General features: G+C 35.9%; 1 protein-coding gene across 2 annotated transcripts in view; it reads left to right on the top strand.

Moving 5' to 3' along the window:
• IDE (insulin degrading enzyme) overlaps positions 1 to 15067 on the top strand; it is a 104529-nt gene that overhangs the window by 59142 nt on the left and 30320 nt on the right. For both annotated transcript variants that reach the window (XM_069567578.1, XM_069567577.1), the window contains exons 6-11: positions 1572 to 1684; positions 2247 to 2409; positions 3115 to 3207; positions 3629 to 3720; positions 4652 to 4732; positions 12830 to 12933. In XM_069567578.1, the coding sequence (XP_069423679.1) occupies positions 1572 to 1684; positions 2247 to 2409; positions 3115 to 3207; positions 3629 to 3720; positions 4652 to 4732; positions 12830 to 12933 (646 nt within the window). The remainder of the gene's footprint in view (positions 1 to 1571; positions 1685 to 2246; positions 2410 to 3114; positions 3208 to 3628; positions 3721 to 4651; positions 4733 to 12829; positions 12934 to 15067) is intronic.

Here is a 15067-nt window from a genome sequence, read left to right as displayed (position 1 = left end):
TTCATAGACCTAAAAGAGAGCTTCACACTATGTATCTAGACAGTTGTCAAATAGTGATTAAGTGTTTATTACAGAGTTCATGGAGAAGTTCAAAATGGGTCATAGAATATCAAGGGAAATTTCTTATTTGATTCAAATGCTTTCTGACAGTAATAAGTGATGAATGTTTATACCATTTATAAATAACCTGTTTTTGAGGAGACAGAATCAAGGTGAGTGGTTATCTTGTTTATAAAAAGATAACCTTTTCCACTTTTTTAGAATAATAGTAATACATATGCATACAAAAAAATTTGTCCCACACAGAAATATATAAAAATGGAAATCAATTCTTCTTCCTATTCCCACCTTATGAGCACTGTGCCCTCTTCAAAGATAGTTACCTTAAATCATTTTTTGTTATAATTCCAAAAGTAGAATTTCATTAATAGATTTAGATTGATATATAGCTGTTAAAAAATTAAATGAGATTATACTACATGACACTGAAATCTGTAGTTTTCACTTAACAGAAATTTGAGATATTTTCATGTTAGCCCATACAGATCTCCTTCTCATTGATGACTACCTAAAATTCCAATGTAGAGGTGTCTTGTAACATGTACACATTGATAGATGCTTCAGTCACTTGCAGTTTTTATTGTTTTTATAAAAACGATACTGCAGTGAACATTTCATCTATGTAACTTTATAAACTTTGCAAATACTGTTCTGTATAAAAAATATAGATAGATGATAGCATAGAAGAATTTCACACACATGGCTATATAATCTTACCAACAATTACAAATCTTTGCTTGAGTTTGACAGAATGTGATACAGAATCATATAATGTTAGACCTTGGAAGAGACTTGTGATCACCCTCCCCAGCTTTCATGTTTCATAGAACCTGAAGTGCTTAACCAGTTTGTCCAAATGCTCTTTTGACATAATTTGTTGGTGTTAGAATTGGCTTAGAATCAAAGTCCTCTGATCCTCTGACCCAGGATTCTTCTCACCATTTTATACTCTTCTCCCACAAAATCAGTAACTTACAGATGCTAACATTTGACTTTTAATAATAGGTTTTAGACTGTTAAAAAGTTAATGTTATTGAGTATCAGCCTGTGGTTTAGTATGTTTCTGTTGGAAATTGTAGATAAAATAGTTTCCAAATGCCACTAATCATTCTGTTATTGTTTCTAATGTTTATTTTTAAATTATTTCAAGATAATATTTGTAAACTAGTTTTTTAAACTATAAAGAGGCAGACATTTGTGAGGTTTAATCATTATCAATATTGCATAGCTACAGAAGTTATACAGGCTCTGGTAGGGTTTAACTAAATGCTTCAACTTATCAGATGGCGTTTTTCAAGAATTCCTAGGCTTTCCTTGTAGTAATCCTGAGATTTTTCAGGAGATCCTAAGGTCCTCCCCACCAGCATTATTGAGATATAATTAAAATATAACATTGTATACATTTAAGGTATACAACATAGTGATTTTATATAGGTACATATATAATCCTAAGGTTCTAAATACTACCCACTAGGTGTTATGATCAGTTTCTGTTGTCTGTTTTCTTGTAGAATCTTTAGATGACTTGACTAATCTGGTGGTAAAGTTATTTTCTGAAGTAGAGAACAAAAATGTCCCATTGCCAGAATTTCCTGAACATCCTTTCCAAGAAGAACATCTTAAAGTAAGTGCATGTATTGCTAGTATTTTTTTTTTCTGTTTTAAATTTATGGACATAATGTATATCTAGTTTGCCAAAGAGTACACAGAATATTTTAGAGGTTTCATTATTTATATGGTTTTTAATATTTGTCTGGGTAGTCAAACGAAATCAGTTTCACATATACTAGGGACATGTATCACCAAAAAGGTAACAATACGTTTGATCTTTTCATGCTAAAAGTAGTTTTGGTAGCTATAACCTTGGCAGACTGTAGAAGCTGTTAAGCAGTGCCAGAAGGCAAGCATCCAAAAGTATTGAGCCACACGGTCCAGGGGACCAAACATGGACCGCATACCAACTGTAATGAAATCCCACTAAGAAAGAGCCCAGGTCATTTATTTCTGTTTGGTCAGTATGATTTTCTCTGGCAATTGATTCTCTCCTCAATTTGGGATTCCTCTGTGAAAATCAGGGTGGTTGTTTTTTTTTTAAATCAGTATTCTTCATAGTTTGTAAATTTTTTTTTTTTTTTCGGTAGGATTTATACATAGCTAATCTTTTGTGGTTTGTTTTTTTCCCCCAGCAACTTTACAAAATAGTACCCATTAAGGATATTAGGAATCTTTATGTGACATTTCCCATACCTGACCTTCAGAAATACTACAAATCAAATCCCGGTCATTATCTTGGTCATCTCATTGGGCATGAAGGTCCTGGAAGTCTGTTATCAGAACTTAAATCAAAGGGTAAGTCTCTTGGGTCCCAGCTTATGAGGGTAGTACCCCATCTCCATCTTTTTTTTTTTTTTACTCTGGCTCTCATTTCTCCTAAATATTTCCCTGTGAAGGGATATTTTCAGATGAGACTATTTAGAGTTTATGGGAGAGTGAGGTGATGGTTGTTAATATGCTTTTGTTTTTTTCTTTGGGGTTTTTGTTTTTGTCTTTTTTCATAATTTGTTTTACCTTTTTGGTACTGAGCAGTGAAGTTTAAATATTTTGAAAGATATTGTGGCCCATGTTTTAAATAAGATAGAGGTTAAAAAAAGTAAATCTCATATTGTATATTGTTTACCATCTCTATGAAATGAGCTGAAACATTTATCTACTCTTATCCATCAAATCCATCAAAGGGTGTATTAATACTAGGATCAGTCAGTAGATTTCCAAGGTTCCTTTCCACTCAGACTCTGTATATAGCACTTAAGCACAGTAGTCTACTCTTGATTTGGGAAATGATTTGAGGAGTCCCAAGAAAAACTCCCAACCCCCAAAATTCCTTGAATCTTTTGCAGTGCCTGAAATTGCTTTTCTGAACTGATTTTTGCCCAGTCTTTTCTGCAGAATGCCCTTCTAGTCTCTTGGGAATGTATAGAATTAATTTTTAGAAAAAAATTCCTAGTCTTAAAAGAAGACACAAGCATTCATGTTAATTTCCTTTGAATGTTACAGGCTGGGTAAATACTCTTGTTGGTGGGCAAAAGGAAGGAGCCCGAGGTTTTATGTTTTTTATCATTAATGTGGACTTGACTGAGGAAGGATTATGTAAGTATTGGCTATTTTTGAATGAAAATTGATTTTTTTATGATTAACTGTTATTAACTTATTTATGCTCTGGATCTGTTTTTTTGTTGTAAAGCTATAAAGACTTCAATTCATACCGTTTTATCTGTTGTAACTTGGCCTCCATTTCATGGCTGATTTTCCCTCCTTAACAACTGATCATTATATTGCACTTGTGAAATGTGTACTTGGCTTTTTAGTTACTCGTTTATTGCCCCTTCTGTCACAAATCCCAGATCTTGGAAGGCCATGTATGTGGGACCCTAAACCTAGTCACAGGGAGGTGAGAAGTCCATTTCTAAGGGGGATCATCTTCTACTTACCTGACTTACCTTAGGAGTAAGCTCCTTGCTTTGAAGGATTTGAAGACTGAGTGGTTTTTAAGTGTACACTTTTTTTCCAGTACATGTTGAAGATATAATTCTGCACATGTTTCAATACATTCAGAAGTTACGAGCAGAAGGACCTCAAGAATGGGTTTTCCAAGAGTGCAAGGTACTTTTGTTTTGCCAAAATTTTTCTTATGGAAAGTTTTCAAGAAACAAGTATATGTGAGTTAATTTAAATGTAAGGCCCAGTGAAATTTTTAAAGTTTTTATTGTTCCTAATTTAAACTCTAAACTTTTGAAATGCATAGTAGCTTTAGTTAAGGCCTAGTCTTAACTAGTCTGATTGGTTACCTGACATACAATTAAGGGTTAAGGCATCAAGTAGCCTCTTTTTAGGAGGAAAAGGAAAGAAACAAATAGATTGCATTTCTGTCTCTGAAAAGAAAGCCAGGAGTTTCTTGAGCTTTTATGTATCAGTGTTTATTCCAGTCTCCTGTCTGAAGCTGTATCTAAAATTTGTATTGAACTCTCAAAGGAACAGTGAATTGTTATATATATTATTGTGTTCTTAAAAGTGACTTTATTGTTGTACGTAGGGAAAAGCCTGTCCTTTTCTTTCTTTCTTTTTTTGCATAAAACAAAAGGTATTTGTCTTTTAAATTTTTAAAAGCTTCTTTTAAGAGTATTTTTTTTTAACATCTACTTTAAGATCTATTCAAGACTGAAATGTATTTTGTTTAAAGGTATAATCTCTGTTTGTGAAACTTAGGACAGTAACTTCTCATCAGGCTACAGTTCTCTGAGAGGGTCAGTAAAATCATCATCTGTGCAACTGATGAATCTCACAGGGTTCCTTCACAGTTTTCCTAATTCTTTGACTAATAGTTTCAACAATTTAGCCGATAGAATCATGTCCTGTACTTGTTATTTTCAATCGTGTTCTGTACACTTCTAAATCAAGCATAGCCATTTTTTCACAAAGTGTGATAGTTATATATGGAGGAAAATGGGAGGCAAACCAACCCCCACCGCCAAGGAAAAAAGTATTTTTAAATAACAGGTAATTTATGTCTAATTGGATTAACTTTTCATTTTAGGACTTGAATGCTGTTGCTTTTAGGTTTAAAGATAAAGAGAGACCACGGGGTTATACCTCTAAGATTGCAGGAATATTACATGTAAGTTTATTGTTATTTTATTCTATACTTTGGCACATAGAGTGTTTCAGTGATCCTGTATATGTTACTTTCAGTACTATACAAATCATAAAAAGTGAAGCTACAGTGTAAAACTTTAGACTTTGTAGCAACTAGTAAACTCTGATGTGAAGACATTTAAAATCGTAATTTTCATCATCCTGAAAATCATCATCTGTAATATTTTCATTACATAGACATCATGCTTACTGGCTTTAAATATTTTTCAGTTCTACTGTGTGTCATGTGCTACTTATGTGAAAGCTATAAATCACCCACTTTTCTCTTTTTCTCATTGGTGTCACCCTAATATGAGCTACCTTTATTTCTTACCTGGATTACCATCATAGACTCTTACCTGAGTTCTGTGCTTGCCGTCTCCCTAGCTTTAGTGTTTTCTCCCTGCCTCAATGATCTTTTGAAAACCCAAACCAGATTATTTCACTCCTCTGTGTCAAGCCTTTCAGTGGTGTCCCATCAGAGTTGAAATAGATCTAGGAGGAGGGAAAGATGGCGGAGGAATAGGACGGGAAGATCACGTTCTCCCTCACTAATTCCTCAAAAGAACATTTCAACCCCGAGCAAACTCCACAAAACAACTTCTGTAGGCTGGCAGAGGACATCAGGCAACCAGAAAAGCAGACCATTGTCTTCAAAAACAGATTTTTAATCTTTGTTGTCAATTTTGTACATTTAAAAACCCAAACTTCACTACCCAAGTTTACCTGAGAGCGAGATTACTGGCTTGTCCACTCTCTCCTCCTCTGGCCTCTCCTTTTTCTCCACCAGGTGGCCTCTGTCTCTTTTCTCCCCCATCTCTTCTCTATCCAACTCTGTGAATCTCTGTGTGTTCCAGACGGTAGAGAGCACCTAAGGAACTGGTTACTGGCAGGATTTGTCTCTCTCCTACTCATTCCTCTCTCTTATCCTCCTGGTCACCTCTGTCTACTTCCTCCCTCTCCTCTTCCCTGTATAACTCTGTAAATACCTCTGAGCGGTCCAGACTATAGAGCGCACATAAGGAAGTGACTACTGGCTAGCTTGCTCTCTCCTCTCTTGATCTCACCACATCTCATTCCAGTTACCTCTAACTACCCCCTCCATCTTCTCTTCTCCTTGTAACTCAGTGAACCTCTCTGAGTGTCCCTCAAGGTGGAGAAACTTTTCATCTTTAACCTAGATGTTTTATCATCGGTGCTGTATAGATGGAGAAGTCTAGAGGCTACTGTGAAAATAAAACTGAAAACCAGAAGCAGGAAGCTTAAACCCAAAGCCTGAAAACATTAGAGAACTCTTGAATTCAGGGAACATTAAGCAATAGGAGCTCATCAAAAGCCTTCATACCTACACTGAAACCAAGCTCCACCCAAGGGCCAACAAGTTCCAAAACAAGACATACCACTCAAATTCTCCAGCAACACAGGAACACTCCCCTGAGCCTCAATATACAGGCAGCTCAAAATTATCCCAAAACCTTTGATGTCTCATAACCCATTACGGGTCACTCCACTGCACTCCAGAGAGAAGAAACCCAGCTCCACCCACCAAAACTCCAACACAAGCCTCCCTAACCAGGAAACCTTGACAAGCCACTGATAGAACCCCACCCAAAGTGAGGAAGCTCCATAATAAAGAGAACTCCACAAATTATCAGAATACAAAAAGGCCACCCCAAACGCAGCAATATAACCAAGATGAAGAGACAGAGGAATACTCAGCAGGCAAAGGAACAGGAGAGTTGCCCACCAAATCAAACAAAAGAGGAAGAAGTAGGGAATCTACCGGAGAAGGAATTCCGAATATTGATAGTGAAAATGATCCAAAATCTTGAAATCAAAATGGAAACACAGATAAATAGCCTAGAGACAAGGATTGAGAAGATGCAAGAAAGGTTTAACAAGGACCTAGAAGAAATAAAAAAGAGTCAAAATATAATGAATAACACAATAAATGAGATCAGAAACACTCTGGAGGCAACAAATAGTAGAATAACGGAGGCAGAAGATAGGATTAGTGAAATAGAAGATAGAATGGTAGAAATAAATGAATCAGAGAGGAAACAAGAAAAACGAATTAAAAGAAACGAGGACAATCTCAGAGACCTCCAGGACAATATGAAACGCTCCAACATTCGAATTATAGGAGTCCCAGAAGAAGAAGACAGAAAGAAAGATCATGAGAAAATCCTTGAGGAGATAATAGTTGAAAACTTCCCTAAAATGGGGAAGGAAATAATCACCCAAGTCCAAGAAACACAGAGAGTCCCAAATAGGATAAACCCAAGGCGGAACACCCCAAGACACATATTAATCAAATTAACAAAGATCAAACACAAAGAACAAATATTAAAAGCAGCAAGGGAAAAACAACAAATAACACACAAGGGGATTCCCATAAGGATAACAGCTGATCTGTCAATAGAAACTCTTCAGGCCAGGAGGGAATGGCAAGACATACTTAAAGTGATGAAAGACAATAACCTACAGCCCAGATTACTGTACCCAGCAAGGATCTCATTCAAATACGAAGGAGAAATCAAAAGCTTTACAGACAAGCAAAAGCTGAGAGAATTCAGCACCACCAAACCAGCTCTTCAACAAATTCTAAAGGATATCCTCTAGACAGGAAACATGAAAAGGGTGTATAAACCCGAACCCAAAACAATAAAGTAAATGGCAACGGGATCATACTTATCAATAATTACCTTAAACGTAAATGGGTTGAACGCCCCAACCAAAAGACAAAGACTGGCCGAATGGATACAAAAACAAGACCCCTCTATATGCTGCTTACAAGAGACCCACCTCAAAACAAGGGACACATACAGACTGAAAGTGAAGGGCTGGAAAAAGATATACCACGCAAATAGAGACCAAAAGAAAGCAGGAGTGGCAATACTCATATCCGATAAAATAGACTTTAAAACAAAGGCTGTGAAAAGAGACAAAGAAGGCCACTACATAATGATCAAAGGAACAATCCAAGAAGAAGATATAACAATTATAAATATATATGCACCCAATATAGGAGCACCACAATATGTAAGACAAATGCTAACAAGTATGAAAGGGGAAATCAACAATAACACAATAATAGTGGGAGACTTTAATACCCCACTCACACCTATGGACAGATCAACTAAACAGAAAATTAACAAAGAAACGCAAACTTTAAATGATACATTAGATCAGTTAGACCTAATTGATATCTATAGGACATTTCACCCCAAAACAACGAATTTCACCTTTTTTTCAAGTGCTCATGGAACCTTCTCCAGGATAGATCACATCCTGGGCCATAAATCTAAACTTGATAAATTCAAAAAAATCGAAATCATTCCAAGCATCTTTTCTGACCATAATGCATTAAGATTAGATCTCAATTACAGGAGAAAAACTATTAAAAATTCCAACATATGGAGGTTGAACAACACACTTCTGAATAACCAACAAATCACAGAAGAAATCAAAAAAGAAATCAAAATATGCATAGAAACGAATGAAAATGAAAACACAACAACCCAAAACCTGTGGGACACTATAAAAGCAGTGCTAAGAGGAAAGTTCATAGCAATACAGGCATACCTCAAGAAACAAGAAAAAAGTCAAATAAATAACCTAACTCTACAACTAAAGCAACTAGAAAAGGAAGAGTTGGAGAACCCCAGAGTGAGTAGAAGGAAAGAAATCGTAAAAATTAGGGCAGAAATAAATGCAAAAGAAACAAAAGAGACCATAGCAAAAATCAACAAAGCCAAAAGCTGGTTCTTTGAAAGGATAAATAAAATTGACAAACCATTAGCCAGACTCATCAAGAAGCAAAGAGAGAAAAATCAAATCAATAAAATTAGAAATGAAAATGGAGAGATCACAACAGACAACACAGAAATACAAAGGATCATAAGAGACTACTATCAGCAGTTGTATGCCAATAAAATGGACAACGTGGAAGAAATGGACAAATTCTTAGAAAAGTACAATTTTCCAAAACTGAACCAGGAAGAAATCGAAAATCTTAACAGACCCATCACAAGCACGGAAATTGATACTGTAATCAGAAATCTTCCAGCAAACAAAAGCCCAGGTCCAGATGGCTTCACAGCTGAATTCTACCAAAAATTTCGAGAAGAGCTAACACCTATCCTACTCAAACTCTTCCAGAAAATTGCAGAGGAAGGTAAACTTCCAAACTCATTCTATGAGGCCACCATCACCCTAATACCAAAACCTGACAAAGATGTCACAAAAAAAGAAAACTACAGGCCAATATCTCTGATGAACATAGATGCAAAAATCCTCAACAAAATTCTAGCAATCAGAATCCAACAACACATTAAAAAGATCATACACCATGACCAAGTGGGCTTTATCCCAGGGATGCAAGGATTCTTCAATATCCGCAAATCAATCAATGTAATTCACCACATTAACAAATTGAAAAATAAAAACCATATGATTATCTCAATAGATGCAGAGAAGGCCTTTGACAAAATTCAACATCCATTTATGATAAAAACTCTCCAGAAAGCAGGAATAGAAGGAACATATCTCAACATAATAAAAGCTATCTATGACAAACCCACAGCAAACATTATCCTCAATGGTGAAAAATTGAAAGCATTTCCCCTAAAGTCAGGAACAAGACAAGGGTGTCCACTTTCACCGCTACTATTCAACATAGTTCTGGAAGTTTTGGCCACAGCAATCAGAGCAGAAAAAGAAATAAAAGGAATCCAAATTGGAAAAGAAGAAGTAAAACTCTCACTGTTTGCAGATGACATGATCCTCTACATGGAAAACCCTAAAGACTCCACCAGAAAATTACTAGAGCTCATCAATGAATATAGTAAAGTTGCAGGATATAAAATCAACACACAGAAATCCCTTGCATTCCTATACACGAATAATGAGAAAGTAGAAAAAGAAATTAAGGAAACAATTCCATTCACCATTGCAACGAAAAGAATAAAATACTTAGGAATATATCTACCTAAAGAAACTAAAGACCTATATATAGAAAACTATAAAACACTGATGAAAGAAATCAAAGAGGACACTAATAGATGGAGAAATATACCATGTTCATGGATTGGAAGAATCAATATAGTGAAAATGAGTATACTACCCAAAGCAATTTACAAATTCAATGCAATCCCTATCAAGCTACCAGCCACATTTTTCACAGAACTAGAACAAATAATTTCAAGATTTGTATGGAAATACAAAAAACCTCGAATAGCCAAAGCAATCTTGAGAAAGAAGAATGGAACTGGAGGAATCAACTTGCCTGACTTCAGGCTCTACTACAAAGCCACAGTCATCAAGACAGTATGGTACTGGCACAAAGACAGACATATAGATCAATGGAACAAAATAGAAAGCCCAGAGATAAATCCACACACATATGGACACCTTATCTTTGACAAAGGAGGCAAGAATATACAATGGAGTAAAGACAATCTCTTTAACAAGTGGTGCTGGGAAAACTGGTCAACCACTTGTAAAAGAATGAAACTAGATCACTTCCTAACACCGCACACAAAAATAAACTCAAAATGGATTAAAGATCTAAATGTAAGATCAGAAACTATAAAACTCCTAGAGGAGAACATAGGCAAAACACTCTCAGACATAAATCACAGCAGGATCCTCTATGATCCACCTCCCAGAATGCTGGAAATAAAAGCAACAATAAACAAATGGGATCTAATTAAAATTAAAAGCTTCTGCACAACAAAGGAAAATATAAGCAAGGTGAAAAGACAGCCTTCTGAATGGGAGAAAATAATAGCAAATGAAGCAACTGACAAACAACTAATCTCAAAAATATACAAGCAACTTCTGCAGCTCAACTCCAGAAAAATAAACGACCCAATCAAAAAATGGGCCAAAGAACTAAATAGACATTTCTCCAAAGAAGACATACGGATGGCTAACAAACACATGAAAAGATGCTCAACATCACTCATTATTAGAGAAATGCAAATCAAAACCACAATGAGGTACCACTTCACACCAGTCAGAATGGCTGCGATCCAAAAATCTGCAAGCAATAAATGCTGGAGAGGGTGTGGAGAAAAGGGAACCCTCCTACACTGTTGGTGGGAATGCAAACTAGTACAGCCACTATGGAGAACAGTGTGGAGATTCCTTAAAAAATTGCAAATAGAACTACCTTATGACCCAGCAATCCCACTTCTGGGCATACACACCGAGGAAACCAGAATTGAAAGAGACACATGTACCCCAATGTTCATCGCAGCACTGTTTATAATAGCCAGGACATGGAAACAACCTAGATGTCCATCAGCAGATGAATGGATAAGAAAGCTGTGGTACATATACACAATGGAGTATTACTCAGCCGTTAAAAAGAATTCATTTGAATCAGTTCTGATGAGATGGATGAAACTGGAGCCGATTATACAGAGTGAAGTAAGCCAGAAAGAAAAACACCAATACAGTATACTAACACATATATATGGAATTTAGGAAGATGGCAATGATGACCCTGTATGCAAGACAGGGAAAGAGACACAGATGTGTATAACGGACTTTTGGACTCAGAGGGAGAGGGAGAGGGTGGGATGATTTGGGAGAATGACATTCTAACATGTATACTATCATGTGAATTGAATCGCCAGTCTATGTCTGACGCAGGATGCAGCATGCTTGGGGCTGGTGCATGGGGATGACCCAGAAAGATGTTCTGGGGAGGGAGGTGGGAGGGGGGTTCATGTTTGGGAATGCATGTAAGAATTAAAGATTTTAAAATTTAAAAAAAAAAATAATAAAAGTATACTTAATATGCTCAAAAAAAAAAAAAAAGAAATAGATCTAAATTTTTACCGGACCCATTACGTCATCTGACTCCAGCCTCTCTGACCGAATTCTGTATCACTCCCCCTGCTACCCCTCTCATTCTCGTTCCACTCTAGCTCTCCTGGCTGTTTGTCTAATCTTTAGGCATTCAGTTTTTTCTTCCCTCTCAGGGCCCTGTCATTTGCTGTTTTTTTCTGCCTGGAACACTTACAGTCTTTGCATGGCTAGGTTCTTCTCGTTTGGGTCTCCACTCGGATGTCTCTCCTTTAGAGACACCTTCCCTGACCTCTCAATCATGACCCTGCCCCTTTTAAATTTTCTTTGTAGCATCTTATCAGTATAATGACAGTATTTGTTTGTTTATTGTCTGCCTCCCTCCCAGTTAGAGGACTTCCCTGGTAGCTCAGACAGTAAAGCGTCTGCCTACAATGCGGGAAACCTGGGTTCAATCCCTGGGTTGGGAAGATCTCCTGGAGAAGGAAATGGCAACCCGCTCCAGTATTCTTGCCTGGAAAATCCCATAGACAGAGGAGTCTGGTAGGCTGCAGTCCGTGGGGTCGCAAAGAGTCGGATAAGACTGAGCGACGTCACTTTCAGTTCACTTTCCTCCCAGTTAGAACATGAGCTCTTTAGAGAACAGAGATGGCATCTGTCTTACCTACCATTGTACCCACAGCAGCACCTAGAACAGTGCCTGGCACAGAGTAGGGTGTTCATTACATACTTGTTGAATGAATGAATCAGTCTGTCTCAGTAAGTTGCCCTTACTAAAAAGCCTCTTCCACATTATTTTTCTTTAGTAACTGAAAATATGAGCCATTTTTCCTCCATAACAACTTTCTAAATGCTTGTCTGATTTCATTCATAGAAGTTAAAGAAGAAATTCTATTAAAATATATATACTTTATATTAAGAATCCTATAGATGTCAGCGTTTAATCACCAAATTTTTTAAAATCGACACTCAGTTTTTAGCTAGAGGTATTACTTGTTCCCTGAAAAAATGTACTTTTGTTCTCTGTAATGTAAATGTATTTGGGGATTAACTGTAAAATTATCCCACAATATGAAATTGCTTAAAGTGTGGTAAGAAAGAGAAAAGATTCAGAAATCTTTACAATGAAATAAAATTTAATTGGAGGGAAGAGGGGGGTGTAAAATAGAGGATTTTATGTGTTAAAGATCTGTTTGCTTTAATAAGTTAAACTGTATCATAGTCTTGCACATTTTACTTTTGTATTTATTTTCCTTTTAAAAAGTATTATCCCCTAGAAGAAGTGCTCACAGCTGAATATTTACTGGAAGAATTTAGACCAGATTTAATAGAGATGGTTCTCGATAAACTCAGACCAGAAAATGTCCGGTGAGTCACTCTACAGATTTTACTGTTACATACTACATTTTCAGTGATAGTTGGGATCTGAAATTTTAAAATTGTGAATAAAATGCTTTTAAACTTTTTATCAAGCATGATTACAAAAGTAGAGAGAATCAGTATAATGAAGCAATTTCAGCAATCAACCAAACTTCAGCAATCAGTACATGGCTAGCCTTTTTGATCTTTACCCACACTTCTTCACTCACCCTTCCTCCAATCTTGATTATTTTAAGTCAGTATCTTGAAAACATGAAGATGCTTTTTTTTAAAAAAAAAACATAATCATAATTTCATTATGAATGAGATATAATAATAGATTGTCTTAATCTGGCTTCATCCTAACTCTGACTCCCAAGTGTCAGCTCATTTATCTTGTTTTATAAGCAAGTGAGGATACCCTCTGTTTTTTTAAGTGGAAGTAAGGATTATAGTCTCAATGCTTCTGACTGGCCAGTGGTTAATCAGGAAATCAAAAATTGGAGGAGCTCTTAGGCTAAGAAATATTTCTGTTAGGGGAGGATCAGCCCTAAAGAGCTTATGAGCTACCACATGATATTTCTGCCTTAAAATTGAATTTCATCTATATTTTCTAAAAGTCAAGAATAAAATACGTTTGATTGGCACATATTTTGCATTTATTTTTCTCCCCTTTTGACAACATATTTCCAGAATTCTGGGAACTTGGTGATTGAGTAAATATGTTTTTTGGAGCAGTCATTTTATGAATAAAATCAACAATCTGATAGGACTTTTTGAAAAAATCTTCTGACAGAACTCTTCTATCAGTCATTTTCCTAGTTACCATTGTTTGAACTTTTTCAGACATAGCAACAAACAGTAGAGAGATTAAATTAAAAGAAATATTATTGTGGTTATACAAAATTGGTACACATGGTAAAATTACATAAAACTATACACACACATTGTACCAACAACAATTTCCTGGTTTAGATGTTATAATAGGTAAAATGTAACCATTGAGGGAAACTGGGTAAAGAGGATACAGGACCTCCCTGTACTATTTTTTGCAGCTTCCTAACTATAGAAATATGTAACTATATCAAAATAAAACATTAGAAAACTTTTTTAAGTATTTACAATAGCAACAAAAGCATAAAACATTCAGAAATGAATTTAATCAAAGGTGAACAAGATCTCTACACAAAAAACTATAAAACAGTGCCAAGAGATATTAAAGACCTTATTCATAGATTAGGAGACTTGAATTTATTAAAATATCCATCCTCTCCAGTTTGATTCACAGACTCAATGTAATCACAATCGAAGTCCTAGCAGGCTTTTTTCCTATTGGTAAGCTGATTCCAGAATTCATGTGGATCTACAAAGGACCTAGAGTACTTGGAACACTTCTACACAGGAAAAGAACAGTTGGAGGGCTAAAACTGCCAGATCTGAAAGCTTACTCTAACACCATAGTACTTAAGATGATTATAGTACTGTCGTAAAGACAAATAAATCACTGATTTTTGTGCCTTTTTTCTTCCTCTGTTGTGTATCTTTAAAAAATATGATTTAATATCGTGATATTGTAGAATTCTACTAGTAAGAGGATAGAATTTATCTAGTTGAATCCCTTTTAAAAAGTGATGAAACTAAAAAAAAAAAAAAAAAAAGTGATGAAACTGAAGCCTGGAGACTTGCCTAATTTAGATCCTAACTGTGATTTTGGCAAGATCTGAAAGAGAGTCATGGTATCAACCAGGATTTGTTTCTGATGGTCAGGTCTGTGCAGTTCCTACTAATTCTTTTTTAAATTCGTCACAGTTACCTGTGAAGCCTCTTCTCATTATCTGCCATCTTCCCTCTTTCCTGTCTCAGGGATTATTTGCAAAGGTGTCATGAGAATTCGTCGTTTGGGAATGCTATTGCCTTTTAATGTCTATAGATTAATAATGTCAAGATTATTTCTGAATGGGTCTCATCAGCAGTGGCAGCTATTCTTTCCTCTGAACGCTTCTAAGTGGCTGACTTGAACTCAGCAGTCAGCATTCATTCTCACCTACTGTTTCTTTTTCTTAGTATTGTGAGTTTCAGTATGAAACTAAAGGATCATTTTCTCTCATATTTCCAAGGATCCTATCAGTACCGTGTACTGTGC

Source organism: Ovis canadensis, chromosome 22, assembly GCF_042477335.2.
Source record: "Ovis canadensis isolate MfBH-ARS-UI-01 breed Bighorn chromosome 22, ARS-UI_OviCan_v2, whole genome shotgun sequence".
Classification (NCBI taxonomy): Eukaryota; Metazoa; Chordata; class Mammalia; order Artiodactyla; family Bovidae; genus Ovis; species Ovis canadensis.
The sequence above is the reverse complement of the archived record's forward strand: the minus strand, read 5'-3'. Positions and strand labels throughout refer to the sequence as shown.